Below are 25,820 nucleotides of genomic sequence, written 5' to 3'. Positions count from 1 at the left end.
CAGGAATGAGTGCCCCGGCTCTTCAAACAGTGTAGCTGCGGCTTTCATTTTGTTCATTGCGCTTTCCGAACAGAGATAAGCAGTCTCTATGTTTCTTTTTTTAATTACTATTTACTTACCTTTAAACCAGGAAAAGGAATTAAGTGTAAGTGGTCTTGGTGTCATCAGCTTATGTCACACTTTATCCCAAAAGAAGAAATCAGTTTAGCAAGTGTCTTTTTCGGGACAAAATGGGAATCAGCAAGTTTGAATGCCCTTTCTCCTTTCCAGTTGGGATGAGCCCTTGCGACTTTCAGTCCATATGCTGATTAGCTGTCTTGACTATTGCTAGATATTCTCTATTTAATGCACTTAGGAGGTTTGCAAGATTGTGTCTTTGACGTTATAGTGACAGTGACAAAAATTCTTACCATCAATTTGGCTCTGCTTGGTGAATGTTTTTTTGTTAATCTCATATTGAATGTTTCCTTCCTCTCCAATTTCTTTCCCTGTACAATGATAGAATTAAATTTATTTTTCATTTTAACTTAAAATTTTATATTAAGGCCTAGAGGTGTTTATTCTAACCTACTTTCAGACTTGGTAAGCTCTGCCACGTTATTATTTTTTAAGTAGAGTCATAGGACGAAAGCACAATCCTCTTCTAAACTCCTACTATAAATTGGTAGAAAGATTGATTTTCTCTTTACTGGCATAATTATAGTAAAGAAGATTTCTAGTCATTTATTTATAACTTGATGTACATTAAAACTAGGGAGGAAGTATCTTTAAAAGAATGAAGGTGATTTTGGTATTGAAGGTGTCCACTTATTTGAATCAAATAATTACATGGTGATTGATTACAATTCTAGGGGACCCATGATACTTTTGTTAGAAACCCATTACACCGGAATTGAGGTGTGTGTGCACTTACGTGTGTGCACTTGCATCACGTGGTCTTTCTTAAAGAGAAATCTTCCAAGCAAACTTTCAAAGACAGTTAAAAATGGGAAGTTTGAAGCACAATCTTTGATAAGTTTCAATGGTCTTCTAGCATGGGGAAACTCGTAGGAAGACAGTGTTATCTCTCCTTTAGTTTTGATCACCACTTTCCTCTTTATGAGGAAATATGTGAGGGTGGGGTGAGGCTGAAGCAGGTTTCTTTCGGTGTTTCTGCATTTAGTCCTTTCATCTACCATTTGGAAAACCATTAGGTTCATATCTTCAAAATGTTTATTAACAAGAAGGCACATTTTGTCTCTTGACAAGAGAAGTACTGTTCCTGAGATCCTCTCTGACTTTTCTGGGAGGATTTTAGCTTGGGATTCTGAGCTGATGACAATATCACTTAATGAAGTTATGTTCCCAGGCCTCTCCTGCTCTGGTGCTGGACACACTCGTAGCTGTTCGGGGTGTTGCCACTTGTCTTGTCCCCAGTCACACTGCCTGAAGCTGGAGGAGGAAACCACAGGAAATCATGTTCTTCCTGGTGTTCTCCCTAAGCATTCACTTTGCTGTTAGATAATGAGCTTGATCTTTCATGGCAGTTGTGGACTGGTCAGGTTTGCTCATGCACACTGTGGAGAGCAGGGTGCGTGGCCCACCGGCAGGCTTCAGCTACGAAATGCCTTCCCATTTAAAATGAGGGAAATCGTTTACCTGTAGACTCACATCTGGCCATACCTATAGCCCTCGACTTTTAGTTGCAAGGACTACAACTAGAAAAGGCCTGAAGGAGGTAGGTTTTTGATGTGGCCGTGGGCCAGTTTTCCCTTTGATCACTCTTTTCACGTTACCTGGTTTCCTTTAGGTCTGACCTAATACCTTCTGAACTATGAGCCTTTAATGAGTTCCTCAGCTCCCTTGTCTTTGGTGAGTTTTAGGTAGAGGTGAGAAGTGGGTCAAGTAGGAGTCTGAGTGTCCTTATGGGGTATGGGGTAGAATGTGAAAGAAAATCTGGTGTGTGTATATATACACACACACATATACATGTGCGTGCACATGTATACACACAAACAAATATAGGCTTCAGAAAGTAAAATACCACAGAATAGTTCTAGCTGTTGGGAATGAGGGTGACAGCACTGTAGGGAACATCAGTTAAGGTTGAAATGCAGCCACAAAATATGGTTTTGGAAGAAAAAGAAGACTTAGAAATCGCCTCTCACTTGTGCTCCCTGTGTTCTCCTGAATTTTGTGGTCTGAGATTACAGCAAATAAATGATTTCAATCTTTTTTTCACTAAGGGAAAATATATGCACTGAATCTTTTTGCCTTTGCTTCCCTTCCAGTGTCAACGAGTGATACCGAGAAGAAAAAAAAGAAGTGAAACGCAGACTCATTTCCTACTCCACGTGGATATAGCTATAGCAAGGGAAAATCTCATAGTGTATCAGTTGGGGCAGAAAATGGAGGTAATTGGCAGTGGGCTGGGCTTTCTTCCTTCCATTTTCTGGGGTATAGGTACATTACCTATTTGTATTTTTTAAGAAGCAGTCTTTTTTATGTTGATTTGAAATTTGGTTCTAATCTTTGATAGGGTTGGCACCTCAGTTGTCTTACAGTTTGGGCCCCATTGAAATCACTGGCTTGCGGCAGTGGAGTTCAGTAAAACCTGCTGATTTCTAAGTTGTCAGGTCTACATTCCTGTAGCAGTAAATGAGTTAGGTTATGAGGAGGGTGCTGGCCAGTGGCAGCTCCCTGGGCTTCCTAATTGTTGGCTCAGCCTTTGCCACTCTGCCTAATGAAAGATTAGGAAAGGCAAAGAGACCTGCCTCAGGTGGCCTTGGGAGTTGTATTGGTGGCATACACTTAGAAAGGAAGTAAGGTTTTTCTTTGATATGACAGCACTTCATTTAGATGAAAGCTTAAGTCATGGATGTGAGTGTCCTCTTGAACTGAAGACAGGGTTTTAGGTGTTTTAGCCTGACTCACAGTTATGGTAGCCATGGCCAGGGCCACCTGGCTCTGACAGATGCCTAAATTTCCCAATGATCACATCAGCAATTTCCAATTTTCAGTTCTATGGCAGAGGCTTCTTAGAAGCTTAAACCCTTGTCCCAATGATGTCAAGTTCGCCCATTGGCTTGGAAGGTTCAGACTTGTCTTCCATCAACACCATGATGTCAGCAGTAATGAGTGTAGGGAAGGTCGCCGAGAATGGCGGGAGCCCCCAGAGCGTCAAGTCCCCCATGAAGCCTCCAGGACCAAATCGGATTGGCAGAAGGAACCAGGTAAGCTTCTGTGTACTAGGTGGTGACATCTGGTGGCTTCAGTCCCTGAGAACATTGGGAGAAGGATGTTCCCTTGAGCCTCAGCTTGCTAAGACAAAATCTGGGATGTATTGAGATATAAACAGACATACCCAGAGGTTGTGATCATTTTTTGAATGCAAACTTTTCATAGTTTATTTCAGTTTTCTATGTTGTGGTGTCAGTATTGGTAAAGGCACCTGATTCTCTGCCCTGTGATTTGATTTGATTTGATTGCCAGCTTTCTTCATTTGATGGCCAAGGCAGAGAATTTAACTTAGTCCTGTACTGTGAGGTTCATTTCCTTACTCACCCGCTGGTTAAGTTGGTTTCCAAAGCCACCTCCTTGATTGTGTTTTTAAGTGTCTTCCGATTAGGGAGCAAATAAGTACTGGTTGTGCTAGGGCTGCTCTCCAGCTTCCCATCCTTGACAAAGCACAGAATTTGGCTCCAGAGAATTCCACTTAAGAGGCGATTTAGTCCTTTTGAACTTGTAGTGGGCATCAGATCAGGAGAAGAGGGAAAGAGCAACTGAGTGGGCAGGGACTGGGAGGATTAATGATGTAGTCAAAGTCCAGTCTCCTCCATCGGGAAATGAGATGAATCTTCTAATTGACATGCAAAGGGGCACTTGCAAAGTGGTTACTGTCCTGTTAGCAGCATGTTCAACGAAGCTCAAGGATGAGGTAGAGAGTAAATAGTTCTCGTTTCCCCTCTGAATCCATATGACATGAACCGCATTTAGCTTTGGGTTTAACTGATTTAATGGGGTTATATCAAATCCTTAGGGAGCAGGCAGTCGTAAGAGTTTGTCTAGATACCAGGGATAGAGACAAAAGTAACCTTGTTCGCTCTTGTGAATTAATTTGTTTTATTAACAACCCTACAGTGACTGTCCTTAAACAGAATTGTCTGAGCACATCTATGATGGTTTTCTATAAATTATTAGAGGTAAAACATTAATTAAAACTTTCGATGTAACTTGCTCTCCAGGAAAAGTTGCACCAGCCTAAAATCCCTTCAGCATGGGAGAGTGTCCATTTTCTCCACACCTTTCTCAAGGCTGAAGACTTGACAGAGTTAAACAGTGTTTTAGGGTTAGAACATTGACACCTTTTTCTCTCTCTTTTCCCTCGTCTCCACGTGCCTCTTCCTCTGGGTTCCTGAGAAAATACTCAGCCTGTATGACTGTGGCCTGAGTCGAGAAGGAGCGCTAGCTCTGGGAAACAAAGGTTTATTTCCACTCTCACATGACTGTCTATCCATCCATCTGTTCTTTCATCTCTCCACCCATTCACTCATTTCACAGTATATACTGGCTCCTAATTCCAGCCAGGTACTGCACCCGGGTGTCAGGCATTTGGGGATGAATGACATAGACCAGGTCATTGTCTCCTATTTCTTCTCTGTTCTACCAGAAGAAAGGGGTAGGTAGGGATCACCTCCCCTTTAAATAGCCTGACGTTGCCCAGCTCAGGCAGAGTTGGCACCAGTCCAGGCTCCGGCCCTCTCCCAGTGGTTCAGAGACAGTAGGTAGAGCCCTAGGAGGGGACACACAGCCCTTCTGTCCCTGGGTGGTAATTGGGCATGACTATGCAAGTGTGGTGAAGCAAATGGTACAGGTATGCACCCGGGCTATTTTTCATCTACCTCCTGTGCCTCCAGGGTTCCTCGGGTTCTTTTTGGTTCTTTTTTGAAAGGGAAGTCTGGGCCAGAGGTAGCATGGGAAAGACAGTGCACTGGAAGGAAAAACAAGAGCCGAATGCGGTGGGGGGGAGAGAGAGCTTCAGCCTCACCTGGGAGCGGATGGGGACGGCTGAGAGGGAGCCTTGGGAGGAGGCCCGCGGGAGCTCGCGCCGAGCTCCAGGACAGATTAGCCCAAGCTGGACGCTGACACGGGTGCCAGATCGTTTCGTTATGGAATGGTTAGTTATCACGTTAGCTGCTAATTTTATCTGTCAGCTCAGAAAGTGTGCTCTTTCCACTAGCATGGCCCCAATAACTGGGTTCAGAACTATCCAGTAGGGCTCCTTCCAGCATCACGATGCTGTCTTTTCTGTTTGGTTCGTTCCTAAAAGCTGGATCCGAGTTCACAGACTTCCTTTTCCCAGAGCACCATGGATTTTGTGGGCCGGCATTATGGCCTGCAGCGCGCCTCTGTGAGCCTCAGAGCGAGTCTGGGTCCAGATCATGATAAGCCCCAGAAGCAGTGCCAGTTAGCCCACGAGCTGCTCAGTGTATGTCTGCTACCTACCTCGAGGTGAACGAAAGATGATTTTTTTTTTTTTTTTTTTTTTTTAAATTTGCCTCAAGAAGCTGGTCACTCGAGGACCTGGCTTTTTAACATTTATTCGCATCCTACTGATGAATCTTCCTCTAAAATATTTTTCTTTTAAAATATTTTTTAAGTATATATTATTGCTAATCTAATAATTCATCGAAAAAATCCAAGACTGAATTTTGGCCCAGCTGTGAGGCATTTCTCATTATGATAGTGAGTGCTCCTATTTTGTCGTTGCTACTTCTGTTTTTGGTTTTTATTTGGTGGTTCTTGGCCAGCTCCATTCTGAGTGTAGTAGAACTGGGCTGAGAAGGTATGACACCCCCACCCCACCCCAGACACATACATTGTACCCCTGGGAGGAGTGGAAGTCTCCAGATGATTCAGTGACATTGGCATGCTTTTTACTGTCTCTGGGTTAATTGATACCTGTAATTTTTTAAAATTTGAGAGTCAAAAATATATAGCATACCTAGTTCTCAGACCCAGTGCCACAGACTAGAAAATGGTTTGTCCACAGGGGTTACTTTCCAAGACCCCCAGTGGGTGCCTGAACTGTAGATAGTACTGGGCCCTATATATACCATGATTTTTCCTATACATACAAAACTTTTCACTAAAGGAAGCACTTTGTGGCTTCTCTTTGGCACACTTGAATTGCCTGCATCACTACTCTTGCTCTTTGGGGCCATTACTGAGTAAAATAAGGGCTACTTGAACATAAGCGCTGTGATACCTCAACAGTTGATCTGATAACCAAGACAGCTACTAAGTGACTGTGTGTACAGCCTGGAGACGCTGGACAAAGGGATGATTCACGTCCCAGGCGGACAGCAGGATGGCGTGAGATTTCATCACGCTGCGCAGGAGGCACACAATTCGAAACGTATGAATTGTTTATTTTTGGAATTTTCCGTTTAATATTTTTGTACCGTGGGTAACTGAAACCATGAAAAGCGAAACTGCAGATAAGGGGGGACGGCTGTATTGCTTAAAAGGAGGCTTGCCGGTCTTTGGAGAGTGAGAGGGCGCCACGTCGGCAGCTGCAAACTAGGCCTCATCGTGCGTTCGTTCCACCCTGTCTGTGTGTGGTGCCATTTGTTTTTATAGTCTTCAGGGCGACTTTTATTTTCATCATCTCTCATAAGCCAACCACAAGGTGTTTCTTTTCTGTGCCTTGGAGTGCGTCTTTTTTTTTTTTTTTTTTTTTTTGGTCACACTTATATAGCATGGTGGTTTAGGGCATGGGCTGTTGAGCAGCTCGCCTGAGTTTTAATCCTGGCTCTATGTAATAGTTCTCTGATTTGGGGCAGGTTACTTGCCTCTCTGTGCCCCAGTTTCCTCATCCAGAAAAAGGGATCCATAATAGTGGCTGTCTCTTTTAGTGGTTGTGAAAAAACGGACGTTTTTATACGTACAGAGTTTAGCACATGGTAAGTGCTCTATAATTGGTATTATTTGCGAGGAACAGAAACTCACTGAAATGAGCATAAGGAAAAAAGAGGTCTGTTGAAAGGTGCCCAAGGGTCCAGCCCTCCCGGCTCTCTCCGGCTGCCCGGTCTCCCACTTCCGTTAGCACAGACGTCTTCCCCGGCTACACATCGTGGCTTGGGCTCAGCAAGCTGCTGGGTCCCGCCCCAACCCTGCATGAACTTTCCATTCAAGTGTTAGTGATCACCTAACTTAGTAACTTAGTCATCCCCAAACCTGGGCACATAGAGTCTTGGGGTTCAGTTCCCCTTACCCCAGTGATTCTGACCCAGCCTGTTGTGAGTCTGATTGAGAAAGCTCAGAAACCTCCTCGGGTGATTCCGCTGATGTTTGGAAATCCACAGACCTTGTAGTCTCTGAGCATCTCAATTCCACATTCCTGGGAGAGGTTTCCAGGCCTTGATCTGGTTGGCTTGGGGGATGAGAACAGAGACCTGTGGTGCTCAGGATCGTGTGTGTGAGAAGGCTGCGACAGCACATCCATGACAGCCCCCCTGAATTATTTTGAAAGAGGAGTTGTACAGGTAGTGAAGGAGCTTGTCACTTTCCTTAAAAAGGTAAACTATACTGCTTGAGCGCAGCTTGGCCTTTGTGTTTTGAAGGAACATAAAACGAACCCCTTCTCCAAGTACAGGCCAGCATTCTTATTCTTACTATTTACGAGCAGTGTCGAGGCGCCCAGCAGGGAATGAAGGGTCATGTTGATGCCTGCTGGGCACACAGGTGGGCCCTGAGGCTCCGCCCGTTGCCACCATTGGGAGGGTGGGTTTTCGTCATGAGAACTTCGTTACCTCTCATGTGTTCTTGGGAGCCCCGAGAACAGGTGGAAAAGAGTAGCAGGAGCCTGGGTCAGACTTGGGGAGAAATATATTCCTTTCTAGCTCTGCCGTGACTTAATGCTTAATTTTTCGCCATCACTGATGATTAATTGGAAGACGTCTAATAAGAGCACTAGTCCTTATTGAGCACTTACCCTGTGTCAGGCACTCTTCCAGTGCTTTACATGTGCTGACTGAACTAATCCTCATCACAGTGTGATGGGATAGATGCTGTTCTTTCCATTTTACAAATGAGGAAACTGAGGGCCAACAGTTCGGCGACTTGCCCAAGCGCGTACCAGGCGCTCCAGAGCCCATCCCCTCAGCCATCTCATTGTGGCAGCTTGTGAGACAAGGTGCTCGTGACAGAGAGAATAGGCACCAGTTTACTGCGAGGTGAAATTGATTCTCCCTTTTATTATGTCTTTCCAGGAAACGAAAGAGGAGAAGTCTTCCTACAACTGTCCCCTGTGTGAAAAGATTTGCACTACACAGCACCAGTTAACTATGCACATTCGTCAGGTTTGCTGCTGCTTTTATACTTTTGTTTCAAATCATTCTTCATTAAGAGAGGACAAGGTGATTTGATCTCAGCGTATAAATTGTGGTTGTGTTTAATTTAGATTTAATATTTTCATTATTTTGAGAGGTGGTGATGAAATAATTTTTTTTGGTCTGTGTAATTGTGACAACGTCCCAGGTCATCACAGAATACCTTTTCAGAAATTAGCAAATATTGAGTTCACTGAACACATATAACAGAAGACTTTGCATCGTACGTGAAACAGAAAAAAATAGCTGAGAAGCCTTACTGGTTTTATGATAAAGCTCTGAGTTTGCGTTACCGAGTTTTGACCCATCTTAAGTGACCACTGTGGTGATTGCTTTCTGCAGCACAACACAGACACTGGAGGGGCAGACCATTCGTGCAGCATCTGCGGGAAGTCTCTGAGCTCGGCCAGCTCCCTGGACCGCCACATGCTGGTGCACTCTGGCGAGAGGCCTTACAAGTGCACTGTGTGTGGCCAGTCTTTTACCACCAATGGGAACATGCACAGGTGGGTGAGGGCCGCCTTGGCCTGGTTCCTCTCAGCCATCATCAGAGAGAGGACTTGCCTGAAAACATGAAGAGTTCTGAATCTGGTTCACTGTATGGAAAAGCCAGAGATGGTTTTGTTTGCCTATGCATACTATCTCCGGAGTATTAGAGGTGTCTCATTCTGGGAAACAGAAGTACCTGGGCTAGGTCTTTGGCCCTTTGGGGATTAGAGTCCTCCCCCCTTTACCAGTTGCAATTTCTCTGTTCTGGTGCCAAAGGTGGGCAGCTTATCAGATACAGAGGAACCCTCAAGGAATAGCACAGTAACTTTGCCTTTTTAAAACTAGTTGCATATGCCTACTAGGTTCCCTGCAGATCTTTCTCTCTATGAAAAATTTCTGGGACCTTTGAATAAATAGTTAAGTTCCCTGATCCTGGAGCTTCAGGGTAAGATAGGATAAAAGGAAGAAATAGAAAATCTGATAAACATCAAGAATTTACTTCTAGAGGGGAAAGAGGCGCACTCAGAAGCGGGAGGGAGCTCTGTGGTGGGCATATTAAAATTTTGTGGAATGAATCAATGGAAAATATACTTTATAGAATGATTACATATGTTTTTAGGGATAGAACTGACTTTTTTGTTGTTATTAATCCGCACCCAAGAACATTTTTTCCATTGATATTTAGAGAGAGTGGGGGGAGGGGAGAGAGAAACATCAATGTGAGAGAGACACATCAATTGGTTGCCTCCTGAACACACCCCGACTGGGGCCAGGAATCGAACCTGTAACCCAGATACGTGCCCTTGACTGGGAGTCAAACCCGTGACCCTTCAGTGCCCAGGCTGATGCTCTAACCACCGAGCCACACTGGCCAGGGCAGAATAGACTTTTTTTTTAAATGCTTTTTTTAAGCACAAACATGTTGGGAACATTAGAATTCTAGGACAATTTTTTGAAGGGACTCAAAATTTCACCTCAGAAAATCAGGCTATTTTTATTTTTCTATATTTCCTTCTAGGTGTTAGTTAGAGTGCTTTCTTTTTTAAAGTTGACTAACATCTTTTTTTCCATATTTATTTCAAAAGAAAACTTTATATAATTATTGTGAAATTGCTGTTTTATTACATATAAATACTAATATGAGATGAACCCCTGATGGTATACTTGGGACATACAAGTATAATGGTAAATTTCTGGATTTTGAAATTAGGCCCCTGATTGCAGATTTCAGCTCTGCCACTTGCCCATGTCCCACCCTTGAGCAAGCTCCTTAAACTGTGCGCCTCAGTTACTCCCTCGTTAACGTGAGATTTTATACCCGTGTCACTGGACTAGAATGAGGGCTAAGAAATAAGTACACACAATTCTCAGCACACGGTGAGCACGCAATGGGCGTTGTCCAGTGTTCGCATTTCCAAGTAGTTCTGCAGTAATTTAAAGCCTATGAATTTCCCAGTCCCAACTCCTAGAAGTAGAGTATGACTCTCTGAAAGGTATCAGTACTTTAAATAATTTTTATAAAGTGTTTTGTTTTGTTTTCCATATAAAAAGTTCAATTCTCTCTCTGCGCCTCCTCTCCTGGTAGGAGTTTTGGGTACAAAGAAGGAAGTGAATTACAGTTGCCACTTTTAAATATATGGTACCTTTTAGCTTTTTGCTTTTTTGCCACCATATCAGCCTGTTGGTATGATTTTGCCTTCTCTTTGCCATTTTGTTGTGTTTTGCCCGCTCCTCCTATCTCCCCCAACCGCCCCCCAAAAAAAAAAGGTCCTCTCAGAATCTGCTCCAAGAGGTGGTGGCGCTGTCCCCTTCGAGGGCAGTTCCCCTGCTCTGTCTTACTGAGCCCTCTGCCCAGCGGGCCTCCCCAGGGCCAACTCTACTTTGGCAGAGGGTGACGCGATGGGGTGCTTTCCCTCCTGGCTGCTCTAGCCCTGACTACTTACCGCTTATGGTCCTCCACAAGCCACCGCTGGTCTTAGGCCCAATCACGCCTGATTTTAAAAATTTGTATTTTGAGACAATATCTGTGATTGAGTACGACACATGTTAAGTACACCTATAGAAAGGCATACATACTGCCTTCTACAGTGATGTCTCTGACAACACATTTTATAAATAATCATAACTGAAGTTACAGCGCACTATGCATCTGGCACTGGGCTAAGCAATTTCTATTTTATTTGTTTACGTCTTTATGAGATATAATTTATATATTATACATTACATTTTACCCATTTAAAGTATGCAGTTTAATGGTTTTAGTATATTCACAGGATTATGCAGCCATCGCTATAATCAATTTGACAATATTTTCATCACCCCCAAAAGAAACCCATACCCATAAGCAGTCACTTCCCATTACTTCCCACCCTCCAGCCCTAGGAAAACACTAGCCTATTTCCTGTCTCTGGATTTGCATGTTCTGGACAGTTCATATAAATGGAATTATATAATGTGTCTTCTGTGACTGGCTTCTTTCGTTTAGCATAATGTTGTCAAGATTCCTCTATGTTGTAGCATGTGTTAGTACTTCATTCTTTTTATTGTCAAGTAATAGCCCATTATATGGATACCACGTTTTACTTAATCCTCAATTGGTGGACCTTTGAGTCATTTCCACTTTTTGGCTATTATGAATAATGCTGCTGAGAGCATTATTGAACAGTTTTTTGTGTGGACGCATGTGTTTATTTCTCCTGGGTAGATACTTAGGAGTGGAATTACTGAGTCATGTGGTAACTCCATGTTTAACATTTTGAGGAGCTGCCTCACTGTTTTCCAGAGCAGCTGCACCATCATTTTATGTTCCCACCAGCAACGGGTGAGGGTTCCAATTTTTCTGCATCTTTGTTAACACTTGTTACTGTCTGTCTCTGTCTTTTTCATTACAGCCATGCTACTGGGCTTGAAGTAGAATCTCATGAGTTTCATAATTTTAATTCTTACACGTATGTCTATGATCTCTTTGAGGTTAATATTTGCATATAGTGCAAGGAAGGGGGGGTCCAAGGTCAGATTTTTGCACTTTTTTTGGAAAGACTTTTCTTTCCCCATTGAATTGTCTTGCTACCCTTATCAAAATTCAGTTGACCATAAATGTAAGGATTTAGTTCTCTACTAAGTTTCGTTGATCTATATGTCTTTCCTGAGGCTAACACTGTATTAATTACTGTAGCTTTCTTGTAAGTTTTGAAACCAGGAGGTATGGATCCTCTAACTTAGATATTTTTTAAAAGGTTGTCTTGGCTTTTCCGGGTTGCTTGCATTTTTGTATGAATTTTAGGGTTAGCTTGTCAGGTTGTTTGTTTGTTTGTTTGTTTTTCAAAGAAAGCATCTGGAATAATTACGGGGTTGCAAAATGTGTGGATCAATTTGGGGGCATTGCCATCATAATACTAAATTTTTAATCATGGGCTATTTTCCATTTACATAGATCTTACTGGATTCCTTTCAACTGTGTTTTCTAGTTTTCAGAGGCAAGTTTTATATTTTGTTAAATTTATTCCTAAGTGTTGTATTCTTTTTAGTGGTATCGTAAGTGGGATTGTTTTCTAATTTCATTTTTGATTGTGTGTTTCTAGTTGTATGAAAATACAGTTCGGACTTTATGTTGATCTCATTGCTGCAACCTTGCTGACCTTGTGTATTCATTCTTATAGTTACTTAGTGAATTCCTTAGGCTCTCCTGTATACAAGATTGTGTCATCTGCAAATAGAGATAGTTTTACTTCTTCCTTTGAAACTAACCTGGTTGCCTTTTGTTTATTTTTGTTGCCTGCTAGCCCTCACTAGGTCCTCCAGTACAATGTTAAGTACAAGTAAAGAGATGGACACCCTTGACTTATTTCTGACCTTAGGGAGAAGCGTCCAGTCTTTTCCCGTTAAATATGATGGTAGTTGTGGGTTTTTCATCAATGCCCTTTCATCATTTTCAGTTTCCATTCTATTCCTGGTTAGCTGAGTGTTTTTATCATGAAAGGGTGTTGGATTTTGTCAAATGCTTTTTCTGCATCTACTGAGATGGTCAAGTTTTGGATGTTAAACTAATTTTATTCCTGGGATAAATCCCACTTGGTCACAATGTATAATCATTTTCATATATTGATGGATTTGATTTGCTAGTATTTTGTTAGACTTCTTCGCCAGTGATCATGAGAGATATTGGTCTGTAGTGTTCTTTTCTTTAATCTGGTTTCTGTATCAGGGTAATTAATATAAGCCTCATAGAGGGATTCAGGAAGTTATTTCCTCCTCCTGTTTTTTGAAAGACTTTGTGAAGAGTTTGTATTAGTTCTTCTTGAAATATGTGGTGGAATTCGCCAGGGAAGCCACTGAGAAGTTTTTAAATTACTAATTCAGTCTCTTTGTTTGTGATAGGTCTGTTCATATTTTCTATTTTTTCTTGAGTCAGTTTTAGTAGTTTATGTCTTTTGTAGGAATCTGGCCATTTTTATAAGTGATCTAATCGGTTGGCATACAGTTGTTCATAGTACCCCCCCATAATTGTTTTTATTTTGTGAAGTCGGTGGTATTGGACCCTCTTTCATTTATGATTTTGATAATTTGAGTCTTCTTTGTCTTTTTCCTTAGTCAGTCTAGCTAAACACTTGTCAGCATTGTTGGTCTTTTCAAAGAAACAGTTTTCATTTCATTGATTTTCCTCTTGCTTTTCTGTCCTCTATTGTATTAATTTTCTGCTCTAAACATTGTTTCCTTCCCTCGGCTTGTGTTAGGTTTACTTTGCTCTTTTTCAGTGTTTTAAGGTAGAGAAGATGAGGTTATTGGTTCGAGGACTTCTTTTCTTAACATTGGTATTTACAGCTGTAAATTTCCCTTTAAACATGCCTTAGTCACAGCCCATAAGTTTTTGTGTGTTGTGTGTTGTTTGGGTCTGTGTGGATAGACTTAGAAACGATTTTGAATTTTTTATAGCACTGCCCTTGATATTATCCTAAGATACATTCCTCATTTATGAACAGTGTATATTGAAGTTGTTGGTAAATTACTATTTATTATAAGTATTTTTTTAAAGTAGGCCTTAGGGTTGTTTGTGTAATTTGGCCCTTGTACTGATTTTATTTTTTGTGCATCATCTTGATTTGAAGGAGAGGACTGATTGTTGGGGATCAAGTGCTAGTCCTAATTCTGCAGAACTTTGCAGCAGTCGCTTAATTTTTCTATACTTTAACGAAATGGCATAGTAAAACCTTGTTTAGAACTTGTGCTAAAAATTGCAGTAATGTTTGTGAAAGCACTTGGAAGGCCTACAGTGTACTGTGGGGAAGTCTTGGGTGGGGGCTGTTTCTGAGTCTGTATTGTTAGAGCTGAACGCACCCTTGCAATACTCTGTGGGAGGTGTGCCACTCCTAGCTGTGTGACCCTGGACAAGTTTTGACCTCTCTGTCTTTCAGTTGCTTCATGTGTGGAAGGCAGTGATATCTATTCTAACGTGGCAACATTGTGGGGATTCATGGTCTGATACATGCAGAGCACTTACGATGATGTTGAAGTAGTACTTACAAATAAATGGTCACTAATGTTGTTTTGTGTGCCACTGAGGGAAAATATACCACATAACCATTCCTGTAATTCCAGAGAATAAATTGAGAGATCATTTTGTCTTTGTTTTGCCTTTTGCTACACAAAATCTGCTATTTCATAACAAAGCTTATTTAGAATATTTGAGTTTATCACACTACAGTACATTTATCTTATGTTCTCTGAAGAAAGTTGCAAATAATGGGTTAAAAGAATATTTGGTTTTTGGTAATCAGTCATAATTTTTACCATCTTCATTTGTTGGTGAAACTGTACTTTTAAAAAAAAGAAAATGTGAAAACAGTTACAAAAATGTGCCAGAGAGAGTGGAGTTAGATTTATTTGTCCCGGTGGATCTGTTCCAGAATCTGAAACTCGAATGGTGAGCTGTGATCTCTCCTAAGCACATACCTGTGTTACATTAATCAGGGGCCAGAGCTGCCCCAGGACATGTGTGCAGGAATGAAAGGGAACCATGAAAACCCAAACTGATGAGCTGCATCCTTGCTTGATTTTGAAAGCGTGGAAGGAAGTCAGTGGACTGTGAATTTTGTGAAGCCCAGACTTCTTGTTCTCATGTTGCTTCTGTTGCTGCTGCTGCCTGAGATCTGTGGACCACCTAGGACTGAGTAGAGCAGAGCTGACTGGGGGCGCCGGAGCCCATGCTGACCTGCGCGGTTAGAGACCCTGCAGCCTGCAGCCTCCGGGGCCCACGGGACACACCCAGAGCACATCCCCAGCACACACACCCCCTGAGCCCCGGAGGGTTGCCTAGGGCCTCTGCTATGAAGGGTTCCCTGTGTGTGGATTTGAAGGTGCATTTCTCTGAGGCGCGATTCCACAGGGCTGGTGTAGGAGCACGGAATTCACCTGCCCCGCCTCCTGCTCACCCCTCCCCCATTCTGAAGGTCGCCTGCACATGCACATGTGACCCGTATCTCCGCGTGTGCACATTCCTCCAGGTAGGCCTTGCCTGCTGGTGTTTACTGTGAGCAGCTGCTGTGGGCTCCACCCCAGGCCTGTGTTGCTGCAGCACTCAGAGGCCTCGTTATACATCTTACAGCCTGTGTAACGAGGACCCCGAGAACTCCATTCTTTTCAGTTTCAGGTTATTCTTAACTGATATTGAGGTACTTTTGTAGGCGCCCACTTTATAGAACAGCTCACTTTATTTTCTTTTAACCACTAGCCGTGTTATGAGGATATGTTAGTTATCTTTGTTTCTATCGAGTCAGCCTTTTTTTTTTTTTTTTTAATTGATTGGTTTTAGAGAGAGAGAAGCATCAGTTTGTTGTTCTGCTTATTTATGCGTCATTGTTTGATTCTTGTGTGTGTCCTGATCGGGGCTCAAACCCACAACCTTGGCTTATCAGGATGACGTTCTAACCAACTGAACAACCCGGCCAGGACACAAGTCAGTCTTTTTGTAGTTTCCTTTATCTTAGTTTTATGGGAGGACCATCAGCACACAGTCATCCCAACAGATTTGTTAGTAAAAGAAAACAAGCTTCACAGAATCAGGTAGCATTTTAGGTTATGTGTAATCAGTTGCATTATAGCTCTGATAAAAGCCCATAACTTATAATTTAATTCTAGTAAGTAAATGTAAATGATATTTTTAAAGTAATTGTATATTTGGTAACTAGGGAGACAAGAGTGATGCGAATTCGAGCTCATTTTGAGAAAGGTTGGGGAAGAGACCATCTCAGTGGATTGCCATATCTGGTGTAGCATTTCAAGTTGCCGCTTCCCTGTCTGCGGACTTTTGTGTTTTTGAGGTTTGAAAATTCTTTATCCCAGACCTTTCTAACCACAGCTTAGTTCCTGATCAGAATAACAGGTTGCCATCAAGTACAAAATATGTATCACGGAAACATCACCATGGCTCCAGCTTTTGACTTCCCAGAACTCTTTATCAGTTGCTCCCACGTTGAAAACTTGGATTGAGCCTTGCTTGTCTTCCAAAACAAACTTGGGAAACTGAGCCAGAGCACTCCCTCGGAGAGCTGGATGTAGGAAAAAGGGCATCGAGCTTTGTGATTTGCAAAACTTTCCAAACCATGCTGGGCTGCAGCACTATGAAGGAGTGATGAACTTGAAAGAGAGGATAGAAACAGACCTCATTTGGAAGAAATCCTGTCTCTGAAATGGATGGTTTTTGTTTTTCTGCACACCGTAATTGCCTTGGGAAAATAGGAAATTAAGTCCCACTTTGTTCTTTGTTTTGCAAACTATGGGCTTAAACTATGGAGAGAGTTGTGGAGCATGTGTTAGAGTAAGAACACACTGAAGACCTTGGCAGGAGCAAACTTTCCTGACGAGCTTCTCCATGCATTCTCCAAAGCACAGGGATGTGTTCTCCTTTCTGCTGTGGCATCGGGAGGGTGAAGGTGAGGGAGGGAAATCCCTGGAACGTCCTCTGGTTGTTTGCCAAGGGCTTTCTCTCCTCCCGCAGTGATGGTGATTTTCTGTTGCCGAGCACAGGAACGCACACCCTGCGGGTGCCGTGGGGTAATGGACAGCCTTCAGGAGCAGAGGCTTATGTGTTCCTGTTATGCTGGAAGAAAGCATTCGCTGCACAGAAATGTGACCTACTCCATGACAAATGAGACCACGCAGGCTCTGAATTTAGCGAGCCGCTCTCCGATGCTCAGGCGGAGCCAGCCCTTGGCATGCACAACTGAACTGGGGTATTTGAACAGGTGGCCAGCATGAAAGGACAGAGGAGCAGAGGCAGGACAGTGTCTTGGAAGGGGATGTCACTTCTTTACCCTCAGAGTCCCGCAAGAGGGAGGGCCCCTTGAACTTTGTGGTAATATCGAATTTCTAAAGACACGCTGTAACTAGCTCTGCCACTTGCTACTTCTCAGGAGTGGAGGTGACCACTCAGAGGTTCAGCTAGTTCCATCCTGAAACACGTCCTAGTCGCCAGGTGCCTGCTGCCTGACAAACTCCTGTGAGGGAAGGACGGTGTCATGCTAGTTCACATGGGAAGAAAGTATTTTTAGGATAAAAATCTGTGTGTCACCCAACTGAGGACAAGATGAACATTTGCTTCCTTTGAAATGTTTAAAAAAAGAGGGGAAATGGTTATATAATAACATTTCAGTTACCTACAACTATCCCTTGGGAGAAAGACAACCTGGAAGAAAATCGTTTGAGGATGCTTGGAGCCCTTGGCACATCCAGTCACTGACGACGATCAGTGCCCTGTGACCACACATGCAGCTCAGCAAAGGTGATTGTGGGGTGTCCCCAAGTGATTTTAATGCTACAGTGTGACCCTGTGAACTGGCCTGGACATGCAACCCTGACATGGTGGATGCTCATTGAGTACATGGTAGTTTCCCGGGCATCCGGGCAGTTTCTGTACATTCAGTACTCTGTGTACTGAAGTAGACATACTTTGGGTGTAGTTTAAAAAGCATTTTTTAAAAAATAACCATTGAAACTTTTTTCTTTTTAACCAGAAAAAAAATTCTGAGCTGTTGATTATATTTGTTTTTAGCCTTTCTTTACATCTCATTGACTGGAATTGAAACCTGTTTGCTTTGATTTTGAACTTCAGTAGTGGCTTAAATAAAGGTGGCCTCTCTGTGTGTCCTCTTGAGAGCTCTTCCTTCCTCTTTGGGTGGGACCGATAACAATGCTACACAGATGGCAGAGGGAGTCTCCCTTTCTTCATCTTGAACAGGGCGACGTTTTGCTCACAGAGTTTGTTACTGTGAGAATTAAATGCTATGATATATAGCCAAGCCTCTGGTTCCCATAAGATGTTCAACAAATTGTATTCCCTTCCTTTCTCGTCTCCCTTAGGAAAACTTAATCCATTGGTGCCTTCTGCTTGGTGGTAAGCCAGTGTATTTTCAAAACCAAAACAATAGACCCTGTGTGCCCTTCAACCTTGAGGGTGCACAAGCTGTGTCCTGAGAACCTGCAGTCTGGGAACGGTGTTTTGTAGAGTAGCTGTGTGCCTTACGCCTGTTTCTTTACCAAACTGTGCGAATCTGTACTACTTGAACACCTTTTTCGGGATTCCTTGTTCTGTGGTGTTTTTACATTTCTCGTGTGGATTAACATTTATAGTATTAGATGAGCATCTGTCGTCCCTGTCAGAATTCTTTGCATCTTAGAAATCTGCACAGAGTAGGACGCTACCACTATTCCCTGAGAAAGAGAACAGGTCAGTGGACTTAGCGAATCAGGACGTTGTGCACCTGAAACTAATATAAGGCTGTGTCTGTTACCCCTCACCTTAAAAATAAGGACCAGGCACAGTGATTTGCCATAGAACTTTATTATTCAAATAAGATAAAAAGCATAAGAAAGTAGCAAAGCTGACAGTTGACTCATTTTAGTTGACAGTCTCTTGTGCAACCTCTTTCGTGTTTGCTGATATTCTCTAAAACATTCCCTTCTACTTTGTTTTTCTTTTCCAATATTCCTTAACAGTCAGAATAACTTATTTTATTTTTCTGAAAGGATATTTCAAAAATGTGCTCACTTTTGGTTCTGCATTTTCTCTGGAGGACAGTTACACCAAAGATCTCGCTCATAAAACTTCCCAAGCTTGGGATACCGGTGAAGCCTTTTTCATACTAAAACTGATTCTTGAATTTACGATCTGCTTCATAATTAAATAGTTTTATTATCATCTGGCTGGCTGGATACTGATGTTTATAGCTTAGATTTTCTTCTGTTTGGCAGAGGCAGTGTTTGTCTACTGGTTTGTTTTTGGAGATTAAGCAGATGCAGAAAAACTGTTCTCTTGCATGCAGGCAGTGTGGTCATTTTGACATATCTTTTTGAAATATTTCTAAAGCTCAGTTGCACCAAGTAAGACTGGTGAGTGGCATCGCAGTCTGGAGCACCTTTGCTTGCCCACACTTGAACAGCCTGGCATTTGTGAGAGCTAGAAATTAGGTCACAGAAGGGAAGGTATGTGTTCGCTGGGGTAGGAGGAAGAGTGGAGAGCTGGCTGCTGCTCCGGAGTGCCCCGTTCTCCTCGCCCACCTGCCCTCCCTGCTGTCCTGACCGCTTTGAGCACATCCTGAGTGTGTGTCCTATTTCATGTTATAATACGAAAGTATTAAAGTTGAGAGGAGAAGCGGGAAAGCGAGCCTGGTCACCTGCGTCACATCACAGACTCACTTAAACCTGCAGGTGCTGGCCGCAGTCCCACCGCAGCACGTCCTGCTCTATGCCTTGCATTTTTCCACCTTTGTTTAAATATTCAACCTGTCCAACCTGTTTGGGCTGAACAAGCTGGTGCTAGCAAACATCCAAACGTGCCCACTCACTGTCAACGTTTTTCTGATTTGTTAAGGAAGGTGATTAGCAACAAAATCTGCCCCCACCCCTCTACTAAAAAGCGAACCAGCAGCGCAGAAATCTTAGTGCACACGCGTAGGCCATAGGGTCCCACTCAGCCTCCCCTCGGGCGTGTGTTGTCGCACCCATGGGCCTTTCTCCTCCAAGACTCTGGGTTGATGGAGAGCTTGTTGGCCTTCAGTGGGGAGAGACTATATTTCCTTAAATGGGCCCATTGGTATGTGGTGTCCGCACTTAATTCTTCGTGCTTATATAACCCAGCTGGCCCCAAAGGATTGTTCTAGTTCTACAGGCGAGAAAACTGAGGGCTGCAATGTTACAGGTTCAGCTAAAATCAGAAGCAAATCTTGGCCCCTTCTTTCTGGCTCCTTCCCTCCCTGGCTCCTGTTGCTAGAACAGCGTGCTCCTCTCCCTGCAGCACATCACCTGGTGATGCGTCACCTGTGATGAGCGGAGGCCAGTGTGTGCCACCTTAATCCCATATTAGATAAAAGGTGACTGCACTGCTGCCATCAAGCATGGGCTCTGTCACCTAGTTGGTGTTCACGGGTGGCATTTCTCTTTGGACTCATTTTCATTGTTCCTCAGAGACCAACTGATCCCGGTACCCTGTTCCTCCTGGGCTCTCTCACGGCCCCTAAATGACAGAGATGGTGTCCCCTGCTCCCACCGCCCGCACCTCCCATTTCTCGCTGTGGCCGCAGGCCATCTCGAAGGACCCAGCCTAAGCATTACTTGTTCCTCTTTTGGAAGCAGCTGAGGAGCAGCAAACGGTGACTTGGCACCACCTTGCTACGGTGATAACCATCTCTTCCCCCTCTGCACGTAGAAAGAGGATGTGAATAAGCAGCTTCTGCCATCTTGAGAAAGTCGAAGCTGATGCCTCGGGGCTGAAGGCAGGGAAGGCCTCTGGCTTCAGCGCTGCCATTCTGGCAGGACGCTGAGGCTTGGGGACTGGCTCACCTGGAGCTCTTGAGCTGTTTGCCACAGAAGGGCGCTCACCAGCAGCGGATGGGGACCCCTTCCCTCGGGGATAGTGACTGTGGGAATGTCAGCTTCAGATGGGCTTCATCGCCTGAGACCATAGGTACTCGAGTCCCGCTGCAGGGCCAACTCTGAGGGTGGGACTGCGACCCCAGGCTGCGTGGGAAGAGGGAAGAAGTGGAGGGAGGGTAGCCTGGGGAAGGGGATTCCATTCCAGCATAGCAGCTGCCCAGAAATACCTAAGGGAAAGTGGCAGCTTTCTGCTTACTTCCCGGGATTAGCTCAGGGAAGCGCCAGCGAGCCCATTTTAGCTCTGCGTGAATAAGAGGGGCCTCTTCGGGTGTGATAGAGGTCAACATCCGACGTTTGAGATCTTTTGTCTGGTTTTTAAGAATTTGTGATTTTACATGGCAACATATACTATGTATTTTTGTGGGTATTATATACAGGTATCTAGGGAGCAAAATACTGTACAAAGCGTGTTTATAACAAATGAAAGTTTTAGCAAAACAAGGAAAGGCAAAGGAAAATAGCATAAGAGGGTTTAGGGTGTACTGGTTCTAAAGCATGATAGAACGGTCTGGAATCAGGATTTTTTTAAAGGTTGGCTTATTGACATGGGCCACCTGCCAGGCTCTCCTACGCTGTGTTTGAGAGTCAGGAGAGGAGGAAGGAGCTTCAGACTGAGCAGTGAAGGGCCCTCTGTTTTCTCAGACAGTAACTGGAAGACAGTGTACCTCGATTCCAATCTGAGGTCAGCAGCTTCCAGTATCAGTGTGGAAGTGGGGGAAAGGAATGCAGTAGCCAAAAGGTTGCCTTCCTTCTGCCTGAAGGATGGCTGAGAGATTGGGAACATTGAGGGGAAATTGTTTTTCAGGCATCATCCTCCCATCGACAAAGAGGGGTTTGTACCAAGGTATTACATGAGACCAAGATGGAGTAGGAATTGCCTCCTCCATCAGGACAAAGGAGACAGGAGAGCAGGTGTGAGGGGCCAGCCAGAAATGCACCCTTGAGTCTGGGTTGGAGAGCAGCTCTGGCTGAGGAGCAGTGGAGATAGTGAAACTGAACCCCCGGCACACCCCTACTCTGAATTAAGATTCCTTAACTTTATGCAGTTTCGATTTATGGCAGCACCAGAGTGCTGGGTTGCAGTCAACAAGGCGACATGGTGGTCTTTTCAACACCTCCCTTATTGTTTGCCCTGAGCAGAGGCAAAGGCAGCCGGGTAAACCTGAGCATTAGGACTAAGGTGCAGACCTCCCCTTGTCCTAGCCTGTGCGGGCTATATTGCCAGTGTCAGAGCCCGTGGAATCTCACTGGCTTGCTCTGGGGCGGACGCAACATCCAAGCATTTCACCAAGCACAGCCCGAGAGCCTCGGGAGCAGCCTGCGGCCAGCAGAAACGCCTCCCTGAGGTTTGCACTTCACGCTAGGCTGGCTTCTAGATCTTTCTGAGAGTGCTGTCTCCTTAGTCAGCAAGGCTGCGTACACCATTGTCCGACCTTCCTCCCCACCCAGGCAGAGCTGGTGTGGCCTGCCTTCTGGATAAGCATGACTGACCCTGAACAACACCCGAATTACTAGAAGGTGCCTTTGAGCTCACAGGTGGGGCCACACGGGGAGTGGCTTGATTGTTGCTGTGCCATCCTCTGTCTCCTCGCCCCCCTACACCTCTGTCTTCACTCCCTTCCCCTCATTTGGTGGCACTGGACTCTGTTGACATTATAAGTGTCACAGCTCCCACCCTCTCTGCCTCTGAGCATCTGTTACAGGAACATACACAGGTCTCTCTGCAGGCTTTCTTTTCTTTGACCCAAGCATGGGTTGTAGAGCTGTGATGCTTCTAAATCTCATTCATTCTCTGGTTGTCACAAGGCTTTGCTGGAAAAGCACAGGGAATAGTAGGAGTGGAGTTATGTCTGCAATCAGGCTGTAAAAACCTGTTTTGAACCTGTTGACTTCAGTTTGGCGTCCCTAAGCAGTGCTGAGTACAATTTGTGTACAGTTTGTGTCCTGTGTCCTGAAGGAGTGACCTTCCTTATAATGCTGTTCATAAATAAAACTTATAAGGAAATTAAGGCTGAAAAGTTAGCAAATACTGGAAGTGTCTAGATGTCACCTGAGCTTTGGCCTTCACCTGCAAGTTAGATATGGGAACTCTTGGAGAATGTTTGAGACTTGCCTTGAGGACACCTTCTACAACATGATTCTTTAAACTTGTTGAGAGTTTTTCAAAGGATTTTACCCAAAAAAATAATTCTATAATGTTAACTTCCCAGCTTTTTAAAAAAATCCTCACCTGAGGATATGTTTTTATTGATTGTATTTACTTTTTTTAAAGACCAGTTTATTTTTAAAAAATATGTTTTTAATGATTTTAGAGAATGAGGAAAAGAGAGGGAGAGAGAAACATCAATCAGTTGCCTCCATGCCCTGACTGGGGATCAAACCCACAACCTTTTTTGGTTTACAGGATGACACTACCAACTGACTGAGCCACCTGCCCAGGGCAAAACTTCCCAACTTTTTTGTTATATATTTGTACCTGGTAAACTTATGCAGGGACTGCTGGTGAGCCAGGAAGAGATTTAATGCTTACATCCAAAAAATGTCAGTGTCTTGCTCTAGGAGGCTGGTACTATTCTCCTGGGACATTTTACAGATGTGAAAACTGAAGCTGAGGTCACCTGAGTAACTTGGGGAGTCTCCATGGTTTCAAGGTGATAGAACCAGGACACACCGTCTCATAGCCCCGAGACTGCCCCAAGACTTCAGTGCCATCACCTGGTCGCTCTGTCTCCTACACCATCTTCTACCCAAATTTGCTTTTTTTCATTTGTCCCAATTCCTGTTTGCTTCTCAGAGCAAGCCATGGCTTGAATGGCTAAGAGTTTACCTCTATTTCCAAATGCACAGATTTACATACCTAAGAAAGGTCAGCAGAAAGTTCCCCTTTTGGGAACTAGAAACGAGGAAGTTCAAGGAGGAAAAGATGGATGTGCTTTAGAAATGGGTCTGTCTCCATGAATTGCTGGATTGGCCTTCAGCTCTTGTACAAGGTATATTTGGTTTAGCTCTGATATATTCCTTATTCTTCCAGGCGGCCCACCCTGGCTATAGTGGATCTTTTCACATTTTAGAATATAATGGTAATATTTATGGGAGGAAAACTTTGAAAATCAGCATCCATCTCAAAATTCAAAGTAGGCTCCTGTCAGTGCTAAAAAGTACTCCAGTTTAGACTATTTTCCTAGTTTAGGAAGCATCTGCAGTATTTGTTTGGATCCTCACTGTAAAAGCTCCTCTGGGTGTTGTGAACGGACTCCTGAAAGAGCTCTTATAAAACCCCTTCCTCAGACCAGGTGTGGCAGGATTGCTACTATTGAAGTGGCAGGCCTCCAAAAGAAAATTTTAGAATGTTATGCAGAAAGCAGATGCTTACTTTGAGTTTACATTAACTCAAAACTTTGAGTTTTGAATGCATGAATACAGATTAATTCCAATAGAGAAAAATTAGCGTGTGTCCTCTGTTCACATTTGGGGTGTTTTTCATTAAAGTCTTCAGTACAGCACTGTTTACTGTACAGTCTCATAGCAAGTTTGCTAGCATTAAATCCTAGTAAAGGAAACTATAAGGTATCTCAGAAACTGATGGCATATGTTGTAGTGATACTGCAGGTGTAATAGATTTTCAGCATTTACTTCACCCACCCCTCCCTCCATTCAGTGATTCGGCAAATACTTATTCATTCATTTATTCATCCATTTTGGCAGATATTTATTGACCACCTACTATGTGCCACTAGGAGCTAGTGCTGGGAATGAGAAGCATACTTTACCACACCAACACTGCATATTTCTCATCCTTGCCAATCTGGAAAGTGTGAAAAGTCGTTAACTGTTCAGGTGCAGAAGGGAGGAGACGGCTCTTAGGAACTGAGGTTGTGACGTTGCTGTTAAACATACATAAGGAAACCCCAGCTGTTTACACAGCCTTGGGGGGAGGGGGGGTCCCAGCCCTGTGGCTTTCACTCTCCGACCACATCCACATTGGTACTCCCTTTTGACCCAGCATTTTGTGAAAGACATTTACAAACTGGAGAGCATTCCAAGGTTAGTAGTGATTAGTATAATTCAGCAGATGAGAGCTGAGCTTGGGGGAGCTGGCTGAAGGAGCTGGAGATTTTAAGGAAGCTCTGGAGAAAGGCAGTCATCGTCCTGAACTATTGAAGAGCTACTGGGTCTAAGAGAATGCAGACTGATTCTCTGTTACCCCTGAGGACAGATGGACAAAGAAGGGTGGAATTTTTGACTTAGCATGGGGAAGACGATTTTAATAATTAGCACTGTTGAAAATTGAGACATCCTGGTGGCTGGAAGTATTCAAGCAGAACTAGGTGGTATGTCTGGTGTGTTTATATCTGAACAACAGTGAAGACTTTCCGTGTTGAGTGGGAAGTTGGACATCATCTCATCTCCCTCCCAGTTCTGAAGTTCATTGTAATTTATTGATTCTTAGGGAAATTAGATGAATTTGTCCTTGATACAAAACCTGAGGGGGGAAAAGGAAGAGAAATAGAATGGTCTCGCCCGCACCAGCTCTCCTCTCCATTCTGGCCGTGTTCTGCGGGAAAGGGGCCGAGACTGGCTCATCGTGGTGACTCGCCCCACTTCCTGTGAGGGTTCGGGAAGAAGTGGGCAGCTAATGCAGCCAGTCGGTGCAGCCAGTCCTGCTGTGAGAGGCCAGGGAAGGAGAGCAGGGGTCGGGGGAGGAGTATCATTAACCACAGGTCACAACCAACTCCAGAAATGGTTGGAGCTCCCAACCCTGGCAGCTCAACTATTGACTGAATTAAGTTCTTAAATGAGCCTGCAGCTGTTGGTCGCCATGTAGCTGAAAGGACAGATTGGGGACACCCTGTATGTTGTCCAGCAACCGGAAATTTAACCCTCTAACGGAGTATTGCTTTAGCTTCGAACCTGGCTCTCCAGCTGGGCTCAGTCGGAAAACTGGAGTGGGTTGGTGTGCTGGGAAGCCTCATACTTGCCCCAGCCCCTCAAGACTGCTTGGACCTGGTCTCCTCTCCCTGCCTTTGACAGGGA

General features: G+C 43.9%; 1 protein-coding gene across 5 annotated transcripts in view; it reads left to right on the top strand.

Annotated features, from left to right (window-relative positions):
• Positions 1-25,820, top strand: part of RREB1 (ras responsive element binding protein 1) — a 127,688-nt gene that overhangs the window by 62,034 nt on the left and 39,834 nt on the right. For 2 of the 5 annotated variants that reach the window (XM_016202420.2, XM_016202418.2), the window contains exons 3-5: positions 2,271-3,212; positions 8,253-8,342; positions 8,715-8,878. In XM_016202420.2, the coding sequence (XP_016057906.2) occupies positions 3,042-3,212; positions 8,253-8,342; positions 8,715-8,878 (425 nt within the window). In that variant the 5' untranslated portion in view covers positions 2,271-3,041. Of the gene's footprint in view, positions 1-2,270; positions 3,213-5,523; positions 6,398-8,252; positions 8,343-8,714; positions 8,879-25,820 lie in introns of those variants that run through there. The other 3 variants (XM_016202419.2, XM_087820661.1, XM_087820660.1) reach the window with 3 other exon arrangements.

Source organism: Miniopterus natalensis, chromosome 9, assembly GCF_054644295.1.
Source record: "Miniopterus natalensis isolate mMinNat1 chromosome 9, mMinNat1.hap1, whole genome shotgun sequence".
Taxonomy (NCBI): domain Eukaryota; kingdom Metazoa; phylum Chordata; class Mammalia; order Chiroptera; family Miniopteridae; genus Miniopterus; species Miniopterus natalensis.
Note: the sequence above shows the minus strand (reverse complement) of the source record. Positions and strands in the feature narration are given on the sequence as shown.